This window comes from Myotis yumanensis, unplaced genomic scaffold (assembly GCF_028538775.1).
Source record: "Myotis yumanensis isolate MYYU_CA2020_CCGP unplaced genomic scaffold, mMyoYum1.0.hap1 SCAF_15, whole genome shotgun sequence".
NCBI lineage: Eukaryota > Metazoa > Chordata > Mammalia > Chiroptera > Vespertilionidae > Myotis > Myotis yumanensis.
In genome coordinates, this window is record NW_027223766.1 from 3,017,942 (window position 1) to 3,040,312 (window position 22,371).

Sequence of the window (22,371 nt, forward strand, 5' to 3'; positions counted from 1 at the left end):
AAACTTGTGAAACCAGTTAGTCATGCCTAAAACTTACCATACTGAACTATGGTCTGTTTTATTAATAAAACAATCTATATATATAAAAGCCTAATATGCAAAGTGTCCTCTCAGGAGCTCAACCGACCGGGAGTTCGATTTCTCACTATGACATGCGCTGACCACCAGGGGGCAGTATGGAACAAAGGAAGGCCCCAGCCGGCAGCCAGCAGCTGCGAGGGACCCTACCCATGCACGAATTTCATGCAGTGGACCTCTAGTCTATATATATAAAAGCCTAAGGACCGGCTAACTGTCTGGTAGCTATAATGCACACTGACCACCAGGGGGCAGATGCTCAATGCAGGAGCTACTGAGTGACAGCAACTTTGCAGAGTGCCCTCCCGCACTCCAGGACCCCTCAGGGGAAGTCGGACTGCCGGTTTCAGCCTGATCCCTGCAGGCCAGGCCGAGGGATTCCACCAGGTCTCTAGTAATTCTATATTATAAAAAGTGATCTGCCACTACAGGCTAGGGACAGAGGGAAGAAGCAGAAAACAGTATTTCTCTTAAAGTCTCCCACTATCCAAGGACTATGGGAGAGGTTTTAGACTGCGTTTGAAGGAATCCTGTAAGCAGTGACTTGAGTGTACCCTCTTTCAGAAACGGAGGCACTGAATTTTGGGAAATTAATTTGTCCATGGTCACACACACTGGTCACTGTGTTAAGCAGCAGAGCTGGGATCTGACCCTCGTCCTCTGAGAAGCCAGGTCTAATCTTCACCACATCATGACTCCTACCATTTAGCTTAAAACAACGACCAATGTTCACAGCAGCTAAACGTATCGAACGATCGCTCACTCAAGGCGCAGAGCCAAGGCGGGAGCCAGCATGCACCTTCTGTCTGGGAAACCCTTTGTCTCGAGCTCCTTCTTAGCACAGGCCAGTCCCTTGGTGTCCACACCTCACTCCGGACGGTGACATGACCCACGCACACCACACTCACACCAAGCACACCTGGGGCCCACACTGCCACAAAACACAGGGTACTCATCCTAAGCACGGCAAACTCAGAACACGCTCCAACCAGTGCTAGCCATTCTGCCAGCAAATCAGTTTGTGAAAACACACACCTTTTGGCTTTAAAGGTTTAAGGACTGTGGTTGTTGCAGGTAAGGGATTAAAACCTGTCATGTGATGGACACAGAACATGCACGCTCCTGCCCCCACTCCGGTAGTGAAAGTGATTTTCCAAGACCTTCATTCAAGAGGAATACAAGTTTTGCACTAATACCTTAAAAGAGATGACCATTCCCTGAAAAAAATACCTGAATCCATCCTCCCACGAAGGGATAACAGACAGTAGGAAAGACATGGGCAGCGGCGGCTGCCACAGAGCAGGTTCCGGAAGCTTTGCAGACTGGCCAATGGAACGACGCAGTGCACTGTTCCGTCAGATGTCACCAACAATAATCAGAGGTGAGACCGTCACTGCGCTGGCTGGAGGGAAGTTGTTTGAGGCCATCAAGGCATAGAAGACAAACCGCACAACTCTGCGGTGAGGGGACCTGAGGACAGGTGGAGGCAGAGCTGGGGCTACCCTGCACCCCTCCCTAGCCGTGTGCTCTTCCAGCACTGGTATCCCCCGCAGCTACGGTGCCGGTTCTGTGGGGAAACAGGGCACACGTCCAGAACAGGCACCTCGGATGGCCTTGGGCTCCTCTCTTTACTGAATGTCCCGGGAATGGGTCACTGAAGTTGGAGCCTTCATTCCAGTTCTCACATGTGTGTCTGAGTTTCACCTTGGGATTTCCCACAAGGACAATCAAGGGGAATTATTCCCAATGGGAAGATCTCTAAAGTAGCCGACGAGCTGTGGGTGTAAAGAAGAGACTCCCCCTTTGGCACCCACACCTGAATGCACCCACACAACACGTGCCAGTGCCGAGGCCAGTGGTCCCTGCAGCGCTGGGTGCAGGCCAAGTGCAGCAGCAGGAAGCACCAGGGGAGGGCCAGGCAGGCCTTCCCAGCGAGCGCTCACATCCTCCTCCCTTCAGGACGTAGGCATGGCCCTGCTATCCAATTACTCCCGGAAACAATGGTGGACCTACACAGGCATTATTGTCATTTTTTACAGCCTCTTTGGAGTGTTTGCAAGGGAGTTACATTGTTTAAGATATAATTTTTAATGGGTGGGTAGCTAGGTGTTTTTCAGCATGGTTTTTAGTATGGATACCTAACTCAAAAACCCGTCTAGCCACAAAGCCCTGGATTCATGCTTTACTGTGAAGGACTCTGGTACTCAGATAAACCATTTTTCCATGTGCTGATAATTTTCAAAAACAAAATTTTGGTCCTTCCTATAGCTATGTCCTCAGGCAATTTTAAAAACAGTAATATTTGCCCTGGCTGGTGTGTGTCGGCCTGCACAGCAGGGTTGCAGGTTTGATTCCGGGTCAAGGGCTTGTAGTTGAGTTGTAGGTCCGATCTCCATGTTTCTCTTTCTTTCTCTCTCTCTCTCTCTCTCTCTCTCTCTCTCTCTCTCTCCCTCCCTCCCTCCTTCCCTCTCTCCCTCTCTCCTTCCCACTCTCTCTAAAAAATAATGGAAAAAATATCCTCGGGTTAGAATTAACAAAATAAAACAAAACAGAACCTGCAATATTTGAATCAGGGTAGATGACACAGGGCGGAGTCTAGGAGGCTTCCTGCTGCACTTACTCTTGGAATTAGCGAGGGTGCCGCTCACCCTGGTGTCTTCACTCAGGTCCACAGCTGGAATCACAGGAACAGCTGTTTAACTGAGCTGTTCTTCACTTACAGACAATTCTGGATAATCTAAGATTACGTTTCCTTTCCTCCTCTGCTAGCAGAAACCCAAGACAAATGTTTTTACTACCTAGTTTGCCAGAATCAGAAAATGAATGGGTCTGCTCATTGCCTTTACCCTGGGTCTATATATTTTCTCTTCATTTTCTAGCCACCTGAAATTAATGACTAAAAAGTTCTACCTATTTTGGTACCTAGGATCTTTAAGTTCATTCATGCATACAGATATTTTAAATGCTCACCTGAGGATGTTTTTATTGATTTTAGAGAGAGAGAAGGGGAGGGGGGAGAAACATCGGTCCGTTGCCTCCTGTACTGGGCCCAACCCGATTGAACCTGAAACCTTTTGGTGCCCGGGAGGGCGCTCCAACAGACTGAGCCACCAACAGGACAAGTTTATATATTTTTAAGGGAGAAGCATTCATAGGCCAATTAAGTTTTTAAAAATTCATGTTTACAAAAACTTTCAGGATAACACATGGTGAGTACCCCCGAACCTTGAGTGTAAATGCAGACTGTCTCATCTATAAAGCTACCTGTTTTCATTTAACCACTGAGTGGCTTCTCTACGTGCTTCTACTTCTGAATAACTTGCTATAAACAGAAATCACAGGGGAGAACACAGGCTCTGGGACCAACAGACCCGACTCCAGCCCAGCACACAATAGTCTTCTAAGCAAGTCCTAAAATGTTCGCGTTTTAAGAGATTTGTCTGAAAGAGTTAATGTATAAAGATAATAATAAAAAAAAGAATTCATGGAATTTACAACTGATTCCACTGAAAAACAGGATCAGAGAAATCTTCCTTCTATAACATAACACTTACTCTTGAAAAATATAAAACTCTCTGACAGCACATTTTCCTACTAGTTTACATGCCAAGAAATAAATATTTGTAGACTATAGTTACAGGAACCATTCATTACTGACAGGTCCATAAAGTCACTTAGGTTCTTTTGAAATATATTTCGTATTATGAATTACATCGTATTTTTATAAAGTCTAAAAATCTAGCTATCACATAGTACCTGCTTAGTGAAATGTGCTGTGATTGCTAAATTAATATACTTTTGGCGTATTTCCCTAAGTAATCTAGAAAATTCAAAATTATTATCAAAAAGCTCAGGCCTTGTAATCTGAATTGCTACCGTGGAGCTGAGGACAGGAAAGACTGCAACAAGAGGAGAGCGGGCACAGGCAGTGTCCCAGAGTCTCCACGCACACGGCCCGATCACAAGCTTACCAGTGTCACCGGTGGGATCAGCTGTGCGCGGTCTGGGAGCTGGTGTGTTTCGTGGTCTGGCAGCAGCCGGAGATGGAGCCGGAGCCGGAGAGGAAGGTGTGCTGCCTCCGTTCGCCACACGGGAATAGCAGTTCTGCACCACAGCATGGGTGGGCACTCGGCTGTCTGCTCCACCTGCACCTTCAGCAGCCAACCTTTAGAAGCAAGATGCCTGACTTCAATGAGCTCAGTACAATTCAACAACTTCTCCTCAAAATGTTCATAAAAAACAGCTACCGAGTTCTTCACATTCAAAGAAAATGACAGAGAGAGCAATGAACAAATACAGGGCATGCTTTCTTACGTAAAGATTTAAATTACTTTTGGTTCTAAGCATATCCCATACTACCAGACAAATCTATACTGAAAAATACAACTATACTAAACCAAAATAAGTTCTGTCCCTCAAAATAATGTTCAAATTGTACATTTTAAATACTCAAGTCTAAGAATACAAATCTTTATTTTAAACTAGTGGCCCAGTGCACAGATTCGTGCACATTGAAAGGAAATTAATTAGAAGAAATATTTTAATATCACTATTTGCCCTTTCTCTATAATAGAAATGTCAACCAAATTCATGATCGACAATGACAGATGGAAACACATGCGTGCTATTGGCACCAGTGAGAGCTTTACATATATAGATAAACTCGCTTAATCAGACCTGCTTTCTGATGTAGCTAAACTTTTTGCAGCCCAGTGAAGCACCCCAACTTCTCTTTCAGGTAATTGTCAGCAACACAGCAGTAAATATCAACACGAAGCAGATTATTATTATAGATCACACAAGGAGAACAAAGGGTGAAATATTTAACAGCAGCAGTGTTTGACTATATTCTGTGCAGTAAGAAAACCTGAAGTCATTTTCAAGGTCCACTATTTCTTACTTCTTTTCAGTTGGGTCAAGTTTCTAAGCTTTCTAAATCTCTGTTTTCCAGCTAATGAAAAGAAAATAGGATTCTACCGAGTCTCCTATCTACCTACTCCAGGACTTCTGTGAGGATCACATGAGATGAGGCAAGGGAAAACGCTTCACAGACATTTGGTTACAGTGTGAAAATGTTTCCACCTGGCTATAAAGCAAGTCACGTTCCTGGGCTGAAGAAACTGCAAGGAGGCTAGTTGCTAGGGAAAGGAAGCTGGGTGTTGCTACGTGACATCATTACCCAGATGGACATATTAGCCATATATATATATATATATATATATATATATATATATATATATAGAGAGAGAGAGAGAGAGAGAGAGAGAGAGAGAGAGAGGATAGATGCTTTGAAATATCTTCAAAATGCTTGTGGAAAAAAGTCAATTTCAAACTATTGTAATTCTATTGATCAGAAGAAGCCCATAATTGTAGTGCTTAGTAATAATAATTTACAATCAACATTTGAAAACTGCAAATAAACAGAAACTGGAAACAAACAGAAACCACACCCACGAAAGCAGATATTGTGACCTTCCCTGGCAGTGGCCAGTGGCCCGCCTGGGTGACACTGTGAGCCGTGGAGGGAGAGCAGTCCCACCACACCTCCCCTCCGTCCGCTCCCACAGAGCAGCCTGGCTGCTATCCCAGGGCAGGAGGACAGGGACACTGAGGCAGGAAAGTTAAAACACGGCCAGACAGGGCAGGCAATGGGCAGCCAGCCTGTAACTAACAAGCCATTATCTCCTCCAGCCAAGGACACAGCAAGTGGTTAAAAACCTCCCTGAGGGGAGGATGCAGAGGGAGGGGAGGGGAAAGGAAAAGGGACCATTTTACCCCTAGGCAGAGAAGCCTGCAGTCTCAGGCTGGGCAAGATAAGGCTGCCAGGGGCTTCTCATGAATTCTGGGAAGGCCACACAAAGTAAAAGTAAAAGGGACCTTGAGAATTCATCTGCACCCAAAGAGTCAGCAGGAGTTTTATAGACAGGAGGGTGTATAACGCCTCGAACCCGCACCCCACCTGCTCTTCAGATGAGCTGAGAGCCCGTCTGTGCTTCCTAAGCCAGATGCATAGGTTTGCTGGCCTTGCTTTTTCAATAAAGGCACATGCTCTAACTGCTTTAACAATAGGCTTTCACAGTGCAGTCAAGGTCTCTGTATAAATCCATTTACATGAGAAGACAAGGATGAGGTTGGGGCAGCTCTCCCGCTGGCTCAGGGGGCGCTCCTGTCTGGTATCACCTCTCTGGTGTCCCTGAGAGGTGCCTCTAACAGCTTCGGCTAGGTTTTCTTTTTAAATATAAGTCAGATCCCACCCCTCCCCTTAAAAGCCATTGTACCAGGAGTGAGATCTAGACTTCTCACCATAACCACACAAATACATTTTAATGAACATAACTGTGGTGCCCTTTCAGTCCTTAATTTTGTCCAAGTAAATTATAACATGGACACTAAATACATTTACTTAAGCCAACTCTCTCTGCTCAGGGCCCTGCAGGAGCAGGGAAAGCTGGGACTGCGACTAGTGAGGTGACCCTGTGCTGGAACGTGCCTCTCACCCAGCAGGCCCATTCACAGCAATCAGGCTACCTTCAGGTGTTCTGGTTGTTCCATTATATTTCACCTACTACATGCTTTTATTCCTATTTGATGACTGCACACAAAAAGCCTCTCTTAATTACCATCTAACGTAAATGCGAGTGAGGATGAGAAATGGCAGGCTGGTTTCTGGGGAAAGACCACGTGTTTTCTTCCAGGGTCCACAGGGAGCTGTGGCTCCCACAGCAGGAAGGTCCCCAGTCCCCGCCCAGCCAGCCTGCTTCCTGATGACTTGGTCTACAGGCAGTGGTAAAAGCCCACTCGCAGTAAGAAAGAATGAAGCTCTGACACGCTACAACATGGGCGAGCCAGACACCGAGGGTCCCATGTTGTACGGCTGCATTGATATAAAATGTCCACACAGGACAACCCCGGGGACGAGAAACAGACCAGAGGCTGCCAGGCCAGGCAGAGACGCGTGCTCCCTGCGGGTGATGTGCGCTGTGAAATCAGACGGACGGACGGACGGACGGACGGACGGCCCCAGCTCTGTGGCCCACCGCTGGTGTCCCCCTGAGGGCTACTGGGGGATGTGCATTATACCTCAATACAGTGGGTTTTCAAACTGCTTCCTCAGGAAGTCAATCAACATGACGGTTCTAAGTTCTAAGGCAAACACTAAGCTGAGGCTACAGGAAGCCTTCAGGCAGGGGGACGGCCCAGTACGTTACCGCGAGCGTGAAGACGCTTTCTACCTGCTCGTCCTGGCCGAAGGCTCTCCGTTCTCACGTAAGGCATCACCATTCTGCTGTATTTCTACTGAACAACGAGAAAGAGAGAAATTGGATTTTATACCTCCTGCTGATGTTTCCCTGAATTTTGCAGACACACAGGAGCTTACTGGTTGGGGCCGAGCTGCAGCTCGTCAGATTTTCTGGCTCAATCGCCAATCCGTCCAGCACCACCGTTAACTCGCCAGTTTGCACTACGCCGTTCTTGTTCTCCAAGGAAAGTTTTAATTGTTCTTTCACTCTTTCCACTAGAAAAAGAAAATCCTAATTTGAAAGCTTTTGCTGTATACAAAAATGTTTCAGAAACCAGAACTGCACGTGCAGCATGACTGACGGCCCCTGGCTGCGCGTGGAGGGTCCTTTGCATCCGGCCCTCCACCCAGGCCGCTCCCTCCCGCCTGCTCGCCCCACCACAGGCTTCCACAGCACATCAGTGCCCTTTGCTCGGCATGAACCTCAGCGACACGTGGACGACAGGCCAGCCTCGCCCAGACAGGCTCCTGGCCCAGGCCCCTCAGACCTGTGCCCGCAGCACATCCCTGCCAAGTCGAACAGTGTGGACTGATTCAGCTGTGTACCCAGCTGGGTGGTGAGTGAGCAATCAGGCTGCTTCGAGCCTCCGTCTCCTCCAGGCAAAATGGAGATAGTAAGAGCATCACACCAAAGGGACTGTCACAGGTCCAAATGCAAGGGCACACAACACACGTGGCCCACGCCTGGCACAGACGCGCTCAGTGAGTGGTCCCTCTATGACAACACTTTTCCTCTAAACAAGGCCGACTGTGTCCTTCCTGCATGAGGGTATCTAGTTCTTCCTGAACCCAAGGTCATTTCGCTGCACCTTCTTCTATCCCACAGAATATGTAAACCTCGTGATCAAAGAAAATCTTGCAGAAAACCCACCCCAAACATCTGTACCAACATAGATCTCATTTCCACTCCACATCACAAACAACAACAAACATGACTCAAGAAACTTGAGAAAATACAAAAGCTAAAACACACACACAAGAACCCTACAAAGCAGGCATCCGGCTTTACCTAGGCTAACGGTGCAGACCTGAAGAACCCAGACTAGCTCCATTCTACTTCACTCACCCTCTCTCCACTCAAAGTACCTGCAATTTGGTGATTTAGCTTCTTGTGCTAACACACTTAGCCATCTGCACCGCCTCTCGAGGCATAGCCTCGGGGTCCCTGCAGGCAGCGCTCAGTGCAGGCCTCTGTGCGGGTCTGCGCGTGTGTGTGCCGGCCCATCCCAGACTCGCTGGCCTAGAGTTCACACTGCCACCGCACCTCCCAGCGTGAAGGTGTTCCCCACCGTCTGCTCCTGGCACAGCCAATTCCGAATTCTAGCTGATACGCCTCTGCAGATGCCTTTTCCTCTGGAGCTGCCTCTGCCTTTGGTGTCATGCTTGTCCCTGCACGTGTCCAGGCACCTCTCTCGACCACACTGCCTGGGACAGTCAGGGCCTGCAGAGTCACGTTTCCACCAGTGCTCATTCCCTGGCCGCCATCTCTTCAGTTGTCTCCTCGACTCCACCCTCCACTCCATGGCTCACCACTGCCTGTGAGTGGCCAGCCACACTCACTCCTCTCCACCCGCCCGGGCAGAGCCGCATGGGAGCAGCAGACTCTTGGCTTCCCAGGAAGGCTGCCACCCTGCTGGCCGGGCTGGTGCCTGTACCACCATCCCTGGTGGCGAGTGCATGCTGGCCATCACCTAGGTGTGCTTGTCTGGCTGTGTGAGGGCAGCCCGGACCCAGCTCAGTGCCCTGAAGCTGCTACCAGCATCGTCCACAGTTCTCCCTCGGTGTGTAAGCTTTGCTTTGTCCTTTGCTTTTTAACATGTGTATTTTATTGTTGACAGTATTACAGATGTCCTCCCCCAATTTTCTCCCCTTTACCCTCCCCCACCAAGCCTTCACCGCACTACTGTCTGTGTCCATGGTCTATGCATATAAGCAGGTAAGTCCCTTGGTTAATCTCTTCTCACCCCCTTCCCCCCGCCCCCCGAGATCTGTCCATCTGTCCCATGCCTGAGGTCTTATTTTGTTGGTTGATTCATTTTGTTCATTAGTTCCCACATACAAGTGAGACCATGTGATACTTGTCCCTATCTGACTGGCTTATTTCACTTAGCATGATGCTCTCCAGGTCCTTCCGTGCTATCTCATAGGGTAAGAGATCCTTCTTTTTCACAGCTGCTTAGCATTCCATTGTCTTTGGCCTCCTTTTTAAAGAAAGGGGGCCTTGGAGATCACCTGGCCTCTGCAAGTATCACCACTGCTACAAACACCTGTCGGTCCAGGACCTACTGCTCTGCCAGGTTGGGGTGGTGTGGTGTGTGTGTGTGTGTAAGTGTGTAAGCATGTGTGTTACATCATCTGCTCTCTCACAACTCTGAACATGGAACACTGGGCTCTACCATTTTTGAATCATACAATTGGGGCAATCACATGACAATTCTCATCTACACTGTATGTGTGGGGGGATTCTATTACAGTGCAATCCGCCAGCTCAGATCTCTCCATCCATGGACAGCAAGCTCCTGCTGTGTGCAGGGGCTGTGGGAGCAGATGCGCCCTGGCCGCCTGGCGTGGTCTCCGCCTTTCACTCCCACTCATCCCTCCCTCCCTGCATTGACACCAGCCCTGGGGGGGATGCGGGCTCCCCCTTTCACTCCCACTCATCCCTCCCTCCCTGCATTGACACCAGCCCTGGGGGGGATGCGGGCTCCCCCTTTCACTCCCACTCATCCCCGCCTCCCTGCACTGAACACCAGCCCTAGCGGCCATGGGCATGGGCTCTGCCTGGGGGTGCAGGTCCTACCTTCTCAACTACATAGCAGCCCCCAAGACAGCACAGAGACCCTGTCTTTGCCGTCAATGGCGCATCGCAGACTCTGACACAGATAGGTGCTTGAAGAAGGCAGTGCTGTCCTCAGGGAACTGGGAGCTACTCTCCGACCTCCCAGAAACCCCTCCTCAGTGTTCACAGGACGGAACAGTCGAGGTCTCTGAGAGCCAGGCACAGACCAGGGCAGTATCCCGGAATCCTGGAGTTGTCGAAAACGCACACTCTGTCCCCACAGAAGACAAAAGGTCTTCAAAAATCGTTTTTAAGGCATTTCACCCTTCAAATTTAGCTCAGAGTCACATCTGAACCTATTTTTAAAAATGCTTGCACACTGTATTGCTTATTGCTAAGTATTACATTATCCTAAAATACAGTCACTTAAAATAACACCGGCCGCCTCCTATTGCTCAGTTTCTGTGCTCAGGGGCTGGGGAGGGCGGTGGGTGCTGCAGGGACAGCCTCTCCGGCTTCACAGCGCCTGTGAGGAGCCTGAGACCCAGGCAGAAGCTGCACTGTCGTCCAGGCCAGCCCCAGGGGACTCTGTGCCTCATGGCGGCCACATTCCACTTATCACACAGACCACGCGCAGGAGGGACACCGAAGCAGGAGGCTGGCCGACACACGTAAACGTGAGGGCAACGGATGCAGACCCAGAGTGAGCGAGGCGGTAGGCAGGGCCCAAGAACAAAGCGGGCTATGACCCCAGGCCCTCCCAGCACAGACCCAGCCAGTGCGCCCCAACTCACAGCCCGTCGGGCTCCCTGCCCATCAGGTACCAGATAAATCTCAGAATCTATAAAAGAACTTACAGAAAAAACAAAGTAATAAGAGTGCAAGAGGAAAACAGAACTATCAAATACAGGATTAGAAGGGTTCTCTGAGCATAAACATAATGGAAAATGAATTAACTTTTATGATCAAAATGTTAAACTTCTATAAATTAAAACAGGATAAAAAAAAGAGGCAAATGATTAACTGGGAGGTAAAAAGTAAGAGCTCTTCTAAGTTAGTGAATGAAAAGCAGCAAATCAACAGAAAAATGTGCAAAGATAAGATAGTTGTGCACAATGAAAGAGAAATGACCAACAAGGACCTGGATTCATTGATGCTGAGCAGTGCTGAGAAGAAAGCTCTTCCTCGTTGTCGGTCAGGGTGCACACACTCGTGGGGGCCTCCCGCCCGTGCAAGGTGAGGACGGCCTGGCAGGAAGGACAAGCCACAGCCCGAGCCTGACAACCGCCCATTCCCCCTGACCTAATCATTCCATCCTAAGAATCTAACACAGAAATGCACTCATATCATCAGATATAAAACACTGTCTGTTCTATACCTCAGCTTTAAAGTATCTTCGTTTGTGCTGACACTAAGTAAATTTCTAAAAAGAGAACTTAAGACTTAGTAACCAAAACAAATAACCAGTATCAGCTGGTAAATAAGGCTAAAAGCAAAATCTTTAAAAACATATTTTTATTGATTTCAGAGAGGAAGGTAGAGAGAGAGAGAGGAACATCAATGATGAGAGAGAAAATCATTGACCAGCTGCCTCCTGCACTCCCCCCTCACTGAGCCACACTGGGCTGAAAGCAAGTTTTTAAGTAACGTTAACATGAACTGTGCTCTGTCCTCCAGTCTAAAGGCTTCTCTGCTGTTTCCCTGCCGTTCAATGTAGGAGAGAATGTAAGTGAACTGAATAGATTTCTAAATAGTTTCCTTGACAACCTAAGTTCTCGGTTTGACTCCTCCATCAGACACTCCTCTCTGGAGAGCTGTGGCCCGTCAGACTCAAACTGAAATAGGCAACGCAGTCCTGCACCCACGCCGACGAGGGACTCGGCAACGCTCCTCTCTCACTCTCCACCAGGGACAGTGACAGACTCTCCTGACCTAGCTCTAGCCAGGCTCCCGAGCCACCTGCTCAAACAGCCCTCCCCTTGGCCCACAAAAACTGCACACTCCCAGCACACTTCCATCTGTGCCCTCTGCCCCCAGAGTAAGAGACGTGAACAGACTCCAGCACAGTGCCCGCCAACTCGCCATCAGCACCCCACGACGCCCGAGCCCCCAGTATAGGCCTGAGCCCCCCTTCCTAAAGCTTTACCAGAAAGGGCTTAGCTGCGAGGGTGAGTCCTCCTCTGCCCGAGATGGGCTTGTCCCTCCTCCGCCTCGGGTGTCCTTCTCCAGGGTCCAGCGCCATCCTGTGCCGTGCAGTCATCAGGAAGGCCAGGCCCGGTCTCCTGATGTCCACGGAGGACAGAGGTGCCGAATGCTCTCACCAATGTGTCTGACATTTCACTCTCCTGGTTCCACTCGCCCCTCTCCTCCCTCGCTCCCTTGCTCCCTCTGAAGGCTGGCCCTGCCTGTGCAGTGCAGTGCTGATGGGAACCTCCCTCTGGCTCTGGTCATAGCGGACAACAGAGGCATTTTCCTTTGCAAGTTAAGAACCGGTGGGGCTGAGAGGGAGAAATCATCTCAGACATAGGTGTCTAATCCTGATGACACAGAGAAAAGAAAGCTACAACACCACATGCATCTGCAGAGCCAGTTAAAGAACGTCCATTATTCAGCCTGGTGTTCACGTGATCTGCACACGCAACTGAAGGTTAATTGGGGCAAAAACGAGGCTTAGACCACAAGCGTTCCGTGTCTGAGAGGGCTGTCTGGGCCACGGCCTTGGACACGCTGCCCAGGCTCCTCCTGAAGCCGGCAAGGCCTGGGCCTGGAGACCCCTGGGGCTGAGGTGAAGCTGCAGGGACCCTCGTGGGACACACAGATCCTGACGTTGGCTTGGCTGTGGGCTTTAGGAAGGCTGTGGGTGGCTGTGTTCACACGACACCATGAAGGCCGAAGAGGTGAATGTCCTCAAAAGCAGGAGATGACCGACTCAGATCAGTCCACCCTCCTCCCCTCCCCGACATACACCAGGAGAAAGGACATGTGGAAATAGACATGTTTGAGAACAAAATGTCAGGGCCTTGAGGACAGGAAGGAACTCGCCTCATAAACCTAAAGTGGGTCGATGACCTTGACAAGGACAAACATCCTGATGTGGAGACTGCTGGGTTGGCATCACAGCGGAGGAGGGGCGGGGTCAGAAACAGTGGACTCCGTTTGTTCTATGTTTCTCCCTGACATTCAATAAATGCTTATTTGACAACAGAAAGTCTTAGATCTAAGAAAGTAAGAATATAATTAATTCATGGGTTTCTAACTTTCCTCAAGTTATCAGAGCCCACAGGTAGAATATGCCACTTCTGGGAAGATGGAAAGCTTTGCATCAAGCATATCAAGAACATCGAAACAACACAGGCAGTTTTATTTTTAAAAATCACAAATAACTAGAAATAGGAGGATAAGCTGTTAGTGAATGGAAAAATAAAGAGCAACTAAGGTCTGATTTAAAAGATTGCAGAGGTCAAAAGAATAAATCCTTAAGTTGTATGGAATATTTCTAAGATCTTAAGTAAAGGCAATAAGATGCATTGCTTCACATATGCTATGAGGAAAGCTAGAAACATAATGGTAAACATCAAACGTAAAAAACAACATTGGAGGCAGCAAAGCAGGAGTTGTCAACAGAAGGGAGGCCACGCGAGCAGAATCGAGATGACGCCCACAAACAAGGACGCTCATAGGAATACGGCGCAGCTAATGGCAGGGATCCCAATGTGAGAGGAACTTAGAAGCAGCTACATTTGGGAATTTTCCTAAAGCAAAACACAGATTTCAGACGAGCACTTAAGAAAATGAATTAAGAAGCTTCCAGAATCGACCCTTACAAGAAAGCCAATCTGATACTGACTCTGAAAAATTAAAACTCTACAAAAGAAACACGTAAAGTAAACAAACAAAAATAAAGGAAAGCTATTTTTAAAAAACAAACAGGAATGGACTCTGGTTTTGAAACACAACATAATAAAAACAGTGCGGGCTGCAGGCCCACAGGGCAGGCAGGAGCGGCCCATGGGCTGCAGACATTGACATGAATTAAATGAGGTGAAATGCAGAGCCGGCTCCTCAGCTGCACCAGCCTTGCTCAGTGCTCACTGCGGCCTGTGCCTAGTGCTACCCCCTGCGCAGCACAGTCACGGCACAGCCTCGACCACGGGCCACAACAGCTTCCCGAGAGCCGTGTGAGCGAGCCAGGCAGACTCTGCACTCTAAAGCCAGGAGAGAACGACATACTCCCCCCAGCAGACCAGCGTGGCCATATCCGGCCCTGGGAGCAGAGACGAGAAGCATGGGCTCTGCTCAGGACAGGGGGCAACAGGAAGTGCAACCTGTTATCACCCGGTCCCTCTGCTCCTCCTCTGCCTTCTCTGAGAGAGTCTTTGTAGTTCATCCTTTTTTAGGTGATTCTATTATAAATATCTGTCCAATGAAAGACAAAGAGCTAACAGAGAGCATCATTAATAATGAAAGAATGAGATAAGGAGAGTCGTTTCAGCTCCATACAACACACATAAAAAATAGTTCAGGATGAGAGAGAGGTGGACCATGATCTACAGAAAACGTGTCATCCCTACACCAGAATGACAGTCGGAGTCTCTTCAGTTACAGAGGGTTACTACACTTTATGTTTTCATTTGGGAATTGTTTATTACACCCTGTACCAAAAAGGCTTTAGGGCATGTTTAAATAAATTTATGTTGAAAGATAAGGGTAGTTTAGAAAAAGTTACATTCCAATAGCATTTAGACAAAAATACTGAGTCCACCCCACAGCCTGCTTCATTGTCAAGACTAGGGGGCGCTGCTGAGTAAGTGGAACAGCCACACTCATCCATGAACAGAAATTCAGTGCCATGAAACACCGGGGAGCACAGGGGATATGAACTCAGATGTGTAAGAAACAGGTTCCCCAGCGGTTAAGTCGGGAGCTGCTGGGGACAAGGGCATGAGTGAGCCTGTGTGTGCTCACGTGTCCAGTGCTGCTCCATGCTTCACGTATAGCCAGGCTGCATGTGAGGCTCTACTGAACTCTGACTTTTGGCTGTGGACAGTGGAAAGCAGTGAAAACCCAGATGAACAGAGAGGCCTTTCAAGCTGCTTACAAATCCTATTATGTTTGTGATTTACAGTTTTATAAATGTCATCTCCAATCGCTCTCACAATATTCCTCACAAGGACATACCGTGTCCCTGTCCCTAAAATTACTCTAGAACAGTGGTTCTCAACCTTCCTAATGCCGCGACCCTTTAATACAGTTCCTCATGTTGTGGTGACCCACAACCATAACATTATTTTTGTTGCTACTTCATAACTGTAATTTTGCTACTGTTATGAATCGTAATGTAAATATCTGATATGCAGGATGTATTTTCATTGTTACAAATTGAACATAATTAAAGCATAGTGATTAATCACAAAAACAATATGTAATTATATATGTGTTTTCTGATGGTCTTAGGCGACCCCTGTGAAAGGGTCATTCGACCCCCAAAGGGGTCGCGACCCACAGGTTGAGAACCGCTGCTCTAGAACATCTCGGCCCACAGTGCTTCCTCTGGTTCCAGTGACCACCTCCCCATGGCAGCCTGCCTCCGAGGACCGTATCCCAGCTGCCCCTCGCTCACACCAGTTTACAGGGTCCTGCTGGAAGCCCCGGGGCTCTGCAGACACGTGGGCCCAGGGCTCCTCCGTGGGTGGCCGTCAGTTTGTTCTCTGCTCCTTCTCTCAGCTCCCTCCTCTCCGACCGCGCCCTGAACACCTGTTCTCTGTGGCAAGTGAGAGCAGTGCCGCACAGCCCTGCACCTGAGCCTCGGGACATGCAGACTCCACTCACACAGGTGCCGATCATCAAACACTTTCTGGATGTAACACACCTCCAAAACGTAATACCCTTTTATTAATAACCTGTTCCCCTAGGCCAGTGAGTGAATTCTCGTTTGACTGTGGTGACAGGAATGTCTTTGTTGGATTATTTGGTTCATAAGCAGTTTTTGTTAGTTTACTTTTTAAAAATAAGTCTGTCCAGCCAGCATGGCTCAGTGGTTGAGCATCGACCTATGAACCAGGAAGTCATGGTTCAATTCCCTGTCAGGGCACATGCCCAGGTTGTGGGCTCGATACCCAGTATGGGGCATGTAGGAGGCAGCCAAACAATGATTCTTTCTCATTGTTTCTATCTCTCTCTCCCTTTCCCTTCCTCTCTGAAATCAATAAAAATATGTCTAAAAATGATAATAAAAATTAATCCCACAATACCCCCCAAATTGAACTAGAGCTCACTCAACTGATGCCGATCAAAAACCCAAGCCACGTGCTAAGCCAAGAGGCTGAATGAAAGGCAGCCAAGAATGTAATCAATCGTAAGTGTATTTTTAAAATTCATCAGGTTGTCTAGGGTCCTATTAATTTCCTATGACTTCTAATCAAAATCAAGCACCTTTGACTCAGAGGCTGTGCTGCAGTCACAGCTCCGCAGGCCCCCGTGCCCGAGCAGGCCAGCACCCACACACCCATGACCTGGGGGCAGCATTTCCCGGGTCAGCGACACCACTCCCAGGCATGACGACTTCTCCCTCAGAAACACAAGCTACCTGTTAGCCTTTGGGTTCCAAGATACGTTCAAAGTGTCTAAGAGAGACTTTACGGAAGCAAATGTTAGAACAAAACTTACACTTTCGGTTGTGTGTTAACAGAGCCTGCCTCAGGTCCACAGCTGCTCTTCCTAACAGAGCATCCGTCCGCAGGGTGTGATGGCTCCACACCCGGAACTCCAGCGTGCTCTGTGCGCTCACACTCCTGAGGACGAGCAAAGCAAGGACATGCGTCACTCAAGTGCCCATGGCTATTACATCACTTACCTCAATTACCTTTTAAAGCCAGGATTCAGTTTGAGGAAAAAATACTGTATGAAACAGTAAACTACTTGAATTACAAAAACAATACTTAATTTCAAGTACATCAGCACTTTAAAAGCTAAATAAGAATGTTTGTACTTAGCGAACCAAAATACCACCTATACATCAAGAGTCTGAGGCTTGCCCTCGCTGGTTTGGCTCAGTGGATAGAGCATCGGCCTGCAGATTGGGGATTCCCAGGTTCGATTCTACTCAAGGGCACATGCCTGGGTTGCAGGCTCGATCCCCAATAGGGGACGTGCAGAAGGCAGCCAATCAATAATTCTCTCTCATCATTGATGTTTCTGTCTCTCTTTCTGTCTCCCTTCCTCTCTGAAATCAATACAAATATATTTTTTTTAAAAAGAGTCTGAGGCTTCACAATAACTATTTCTATTTGAACAAATTTCTCAACATTTAAGACAATTGATGGCACTGGTTCTAATACACAAATTTATAACATTGTACTTCAGAAATGCCAAAATTAAGAATAATTGATTTCTGCTCTATTTCTTTTTGCAAGACAGGAAGAGAAAATATGGCTACATGAAAATACTTTACTTTATGAAGCTAAAGCAAGGATCATTTCGCCTCTTCTGTAAAGGAAAGAAAATTAACCCACAATTTTTTCACTTTGAACTGACTATTCATACTGGAACACAGCAGTCATTACCATGAAGCTTTCCTACGAGATACTAATTTTTAAGATTCCAAGCGGCACACTTTCCCTCTGAAGGCCGCGTCCCCTCTGCAGTACTCACACAGTCAGCTGCTCGTCCCACTTGGGATTGGAAGAACTGTTGGATTTTGCTGTTTTCTTAATTTCTCCATCTACAACTACTTCTGTATAGATTGCTGTTCCAAACCAGTTCTTTTTTCTTTTTAGTTTGGCACTAGAAACTAACAGAAACATGACAATCACTGTGAATATATGTAGCCAGAAAGCAGTATTTATACTAATAAATCAATAAAAATGAAACGGTGCTACTTGTGCAACTCAAACTCTTTTCATTGACAGAATGAAAAAAACCCCACTACAACAAGAATATGATAGCCCTAGCCGGTTTGGCTCAGTGGATAGAGTGCCGGCCTGTGGACTGAAAGGTCCCAGGTTCGATTCTGGTCAAGGGCATGTACCTTGGTTGTGGGCACATCCCCAGTAGGAGGTGTGCGAAAGGCAGCTGGTTGATGTTTCTCTCTTATCGATATTTCTAACTCTCTATCCCTCTCCCTTCCTCTCTGAAAAAAATCAATAAAATATATTTTAAAAAAGAAAAAAAACACACAAACAAAAAAAAACCAAAACATGAATATGATAATGCCTGAGAACCATTTGAATTTTGACAGTATTATTGAAATATATTGCACATACCCATATAGTTTACTCACTTCAAGTATATAATTCATGGTGGTTGTGCAACCACCACCATAATCAATTTTTAATAATAGTCACCACCCCAAAAAACATCCTTTTCTTCCCAACTCCCCTTTCCCCAGCCCTGAGCAACTATAGTTGCCCCTTCACCAATACAGGTTTAAACCGTGGGGTTCACTTAGTTTGTTTTCAATAAACATATACAGTATTGTATATGTATTTTTTCTTCCTTATGATTTTCTTCATTGTCTTTTCTCTAGCTTACTTTATAGTGAGAATACAGTATATATACAAATAACATACAAAATATGTGTTAACCTTCAGGTCTACAGTTGGCTATTAGTAGTTAAGTTTTGGGGGAGTCAACAGTTACACGTAGGCCCAGCTGATGTGGCTCAGTGACTGGGCATCGACCCATGAACAAAGAGGTCACTAGTTCGATTCCCAGTCAGGACACATGCCTGGGTTGTGGGCTCAATCCCCAGTGGGGGGCATGCAGGAGGCAGCCGATCAATGTCTCTCCCCCACCCATGTTTCTATGTTGCTCTTCCCCTTTCTCTAAAATCAATAAAGACATATTTTTAAAAAATCATTTGATATGGCCCTGCCAAGGCATTAGGGGTGAGTTAATTACAAGTAAATGTTTGACCAAATATAGCAAGCTAATTTTTAAGTTGATGCTTTTGTATGGCCCTCAAATTATGCTATAAATATCCAAATAGCCCTTGGCAGAAAAAAGGTTCCTCAACTCTGACTTAGAGCATTGTCCCAATACTGCAAGGTTGTGGGTTTGAGCCCTAGCAAGGCACATACAAGAATCAACCAAAGGCCCTAGCCAGTTTTGCTCAGTGGATAGAGCGTCGGCCTGAGGACTGAAGGGTCCCGGATTTGATTCCGGTTCAGGACAACATGCCTGGGTGGCGGGCTCGATCCCCAGTAGGTGGTGTGCAGGAGGCAGAAGTACTGCTACCTCAAGTTTGTTTTTTTTCTCGTTCCATTTACGTGAAATACCTTTTTCCATCTCTTTACTTTCAGTCTGTGTGTGTCTGGATCTGGAGTGGGTCTCTTGCAGGCAGCATAGATAAGGGTCTTGTTCTCTTATCCCTTCAGCCACGGTATGTTTTTTTGACTGGGGCATTCATTCTATTTACATTTAAGTAATTGTTGATAGGTGTGTAGCTTCACCATTTTATTATTCACACTTTTTATCCTTCTTCTTCTTCCCCTTCTTCCCTTCACCCCTCCTTCTTTTTCAAGACTTTAACACTTCTTATAATACTTGTTTGGTGGTGGTGAACTCCTTTAGCTTTTCTTGTCTGGGAAGCTATGTATCTGTCCTTTGATTCTAAATGACAGCCTTGCTGGGTAGAGTAGTCTTGGTTGTAAGCCCTGGCTAGCTATTCATCAGTTTGAATATGTCTTGCCACTCGCTTCTGGCCTGCAAGGTTCTGCTGAGAAATCAGCTGAGTCTTATGGGAGCTCCTTTGTAGGTAACTAACTGCTTTTTTTCTTGCTGCTTTTAAGATTCTTTCTTTGTCTTTAATCTTTGGAATTTTATCATTATGTATTTAGGTCTCTTTGGGTTCATCCTGTTTAGGAGTCTCTGCACTTCCTTTTTCCTTTACCAGGTGGTAGAATTTTTCAGTCATTATTTATTCAAATAAGTTCTCAAGTCCTTGCTCTCTCTCTCTCTTCTCCTTCTGTTGCAGATGTAGTTATGCCTGATGTTGTCCCAAAGGTTCCTTGAACTATCCTCATTTTCTTAGATTCTTATTTTCCCTCCTGTTCTGATTGGGTGCTTTCTGCTACCTTGATATCAGCACAAATTCAGGATTTGTGCTTTGCTTTCTAAGACAAGAAGCATTTCTTACCTGTTCATTTTAAACTAGAAACAACTGACCTCACAGTAATGAGTGCCATGGGAACCACAGGGCATCTCCTTCTTACCCTGCCTGACTCCCACCCTCCTGAGGCAAATCTTCTAGTGGTCAAGGCATAGAGCTGCATACACACCCCCTCCTGTTTTACATCCATGTGGTAGCTCATTACACACTATTCCATGCCCTGCTCTTTCAATTAACAATATTCTCTTAGAACATGGCTCCTACTGGTACACATACTCATTTCTTTCATTTCATTGTCTACCTAGAATTCCACTGAGTGTGTACGTGTGTATATATACACACATACACATTTATAATAATTTATATATATATTTACATAACACATACTAAAAATTCTACACATATTTATATATAACACGTATATCACAAACCATATATACATTACTCATAGGAAATTACCTTGCAGAAATTTATATTATTTACATAAACAAATATAAATATACTTAATTACATAAATTATACATTATTTATAATTATGAAAATTATATAATACTTTCTAAATCATAAACTAATGTTTATAATTATGTAAGCAATATCAATTCTCCAAAATAAATTTCTAGAAGTAAAACTGTTGGCTTAAGGACCATTCTTCCTTGAATCATGTATTCCAACTACCAAGAATGAATTATCTAAAGTCCCCTAACCAAGGCTCTTCCATGCTCTTGCAAATGCTGTTCCCTCTAATGCTCTCTCCTGCCAACCTAATTGGAGATGAACTCCGATTACTCCTGCGCAAATTCAAGTGTTACCCTCTGTGAGTCCTTCTCTTATACATTCTGTATGTCCATAGGCCCCCTGCAATCCCAAGCGGACCTACGACACCTTCTTCTAGGTCCTCACTGCATGCAGTTAACTCTGCATGGTAACTGTCCCACCACAAATCCCTGGAGAACTAGGGCTTATGTTGCCACATGTGTAACTCTACTTAACAAATATTTGCCCAATGACTGAATGGATGGCTAAATGGATGAAAAAGGCCTTCGGCTTCCTTCTCTATCCAAATAATCATTTAAGGGCCAACTCGATGATGCTAGTTGCAGTACTCAAATTCTCCTACCAAAGAGGACCTATCTTCTCCACACCCAGCACAGGTCCTATAAATACTTAGTGGACATATAAAACACCTTTAGAGGGTGTCGACCATGGAGGCCTGTTGCAACAAATACACTATAGCATGAATCTAAAGGAAGAGATCCTTATGGAATAAATCTGCTGAATTCAGATGGAAAGAATGATTTACCTGGGAACCACTATTTTACACTATTATGGAAGTAACTTACCAGTTACCTGTAACTGCAACCTTCCACTGTGGTTATTACTAGTGTCAGACCTTGGGGAAGCAGTGGCCATGTCCCAAAATTCAGCTTAAACCTATAAAAAATTCAATTTATTCATGTGTTAAACAAGAGATTGTAATTTTCCATATGATTAAAACTAGTCAATCAATTAAGAAAACACACTGATACAATACTGTCAACCCATCACATGCTGATACAGTCAGCTGTCCACCATTTAGAACTGAGACTTAGTACTATAAGCATTACAGGTGAGTACAGCCATGAGCCATGTCTGAATCACTGTGAGAGAGGATCCAGGGTCACGTGTTCATGTGCCCATTTATGACATATTCTACTATTTATGCATGTATGTATTCCTGAACCACCTCAGTAGTTTGCTCGATACCCTTTAATATTTAGTGTGCATTTCCTAAGAATAAAAATATTCTCTCAAATAATGATAGGACAATGATCAAATTCAGGCATGTAACTAGTATGTTATTATTACCTAATATATATTGTATTGCATCAACCGTCCCAACAATGCCGTGTTGTTTTTTTGTTTGTTTGTTTTAATATATTTTATTGATTTTTTACAGAGAGGAAGGGAAAGGGATAGAGAGTTAGAAACATAGATGGGAAACATCGATCAGCTGCCTCCTGCACACCCACCACCGGGAATGTGCCCGCAACCAAGGTACATGCCCTTGACTGGAATCGAACCTGGGACCCTTCAGTCCACAGGCCAACGCTCTATCCACTGAGCCAA

At 46.2% G+C, this 22,371-nt stretch overlaps 1 protein-coding gene across 9 annotated transcripts in view; it reads right to left on the bottom strand.

Moving 5' to 3' along the window:
• Nucleotides 1-22,371, bottom strand: part of WWP1 (WW domain containing E3 ubiquitin protein ligase 1) — a 79,079-nt gene that overhangs the window by 25,858 nt on the left and 30,850 nt on the right. For 8 of the 9 annotated variants that reach the window (XM_070392814.1, XM_070392818.1, XM_070392816.1 and 5 more), the window contains 6 exons: nt 21,606-21,696; nt 17,808-17,946; nt 16,824-16,948; nt 7,457-7,594; nt 7,311-7,374; nt 4,050-4,243 (listed from right to left, as the gene is read on the bottom strand). In XM_070392814.1, the coding sequence (XP_070248915.1) occupies nt 4,050-4,243; nt 7,311-7,374; nt 7,457-7,594; nt 16,824-16,948; nt 17,808-17,946; nt 21,606-21,675 (730 nt within the window). In that variant the 5' untranslated portion in view covers nt 21,676-21,696. The remainder of the gene's footprint in view (nt 1-4,049; nt 4,244-7,310; nt 7,375-7,456; nt 7,595-16,823; nt 16,949-17,807; nt 17,947-21,605; nt 21,697-22,371) is intronic. The other variant, XM_070392819.1, reaches the window with a different exon arrangement.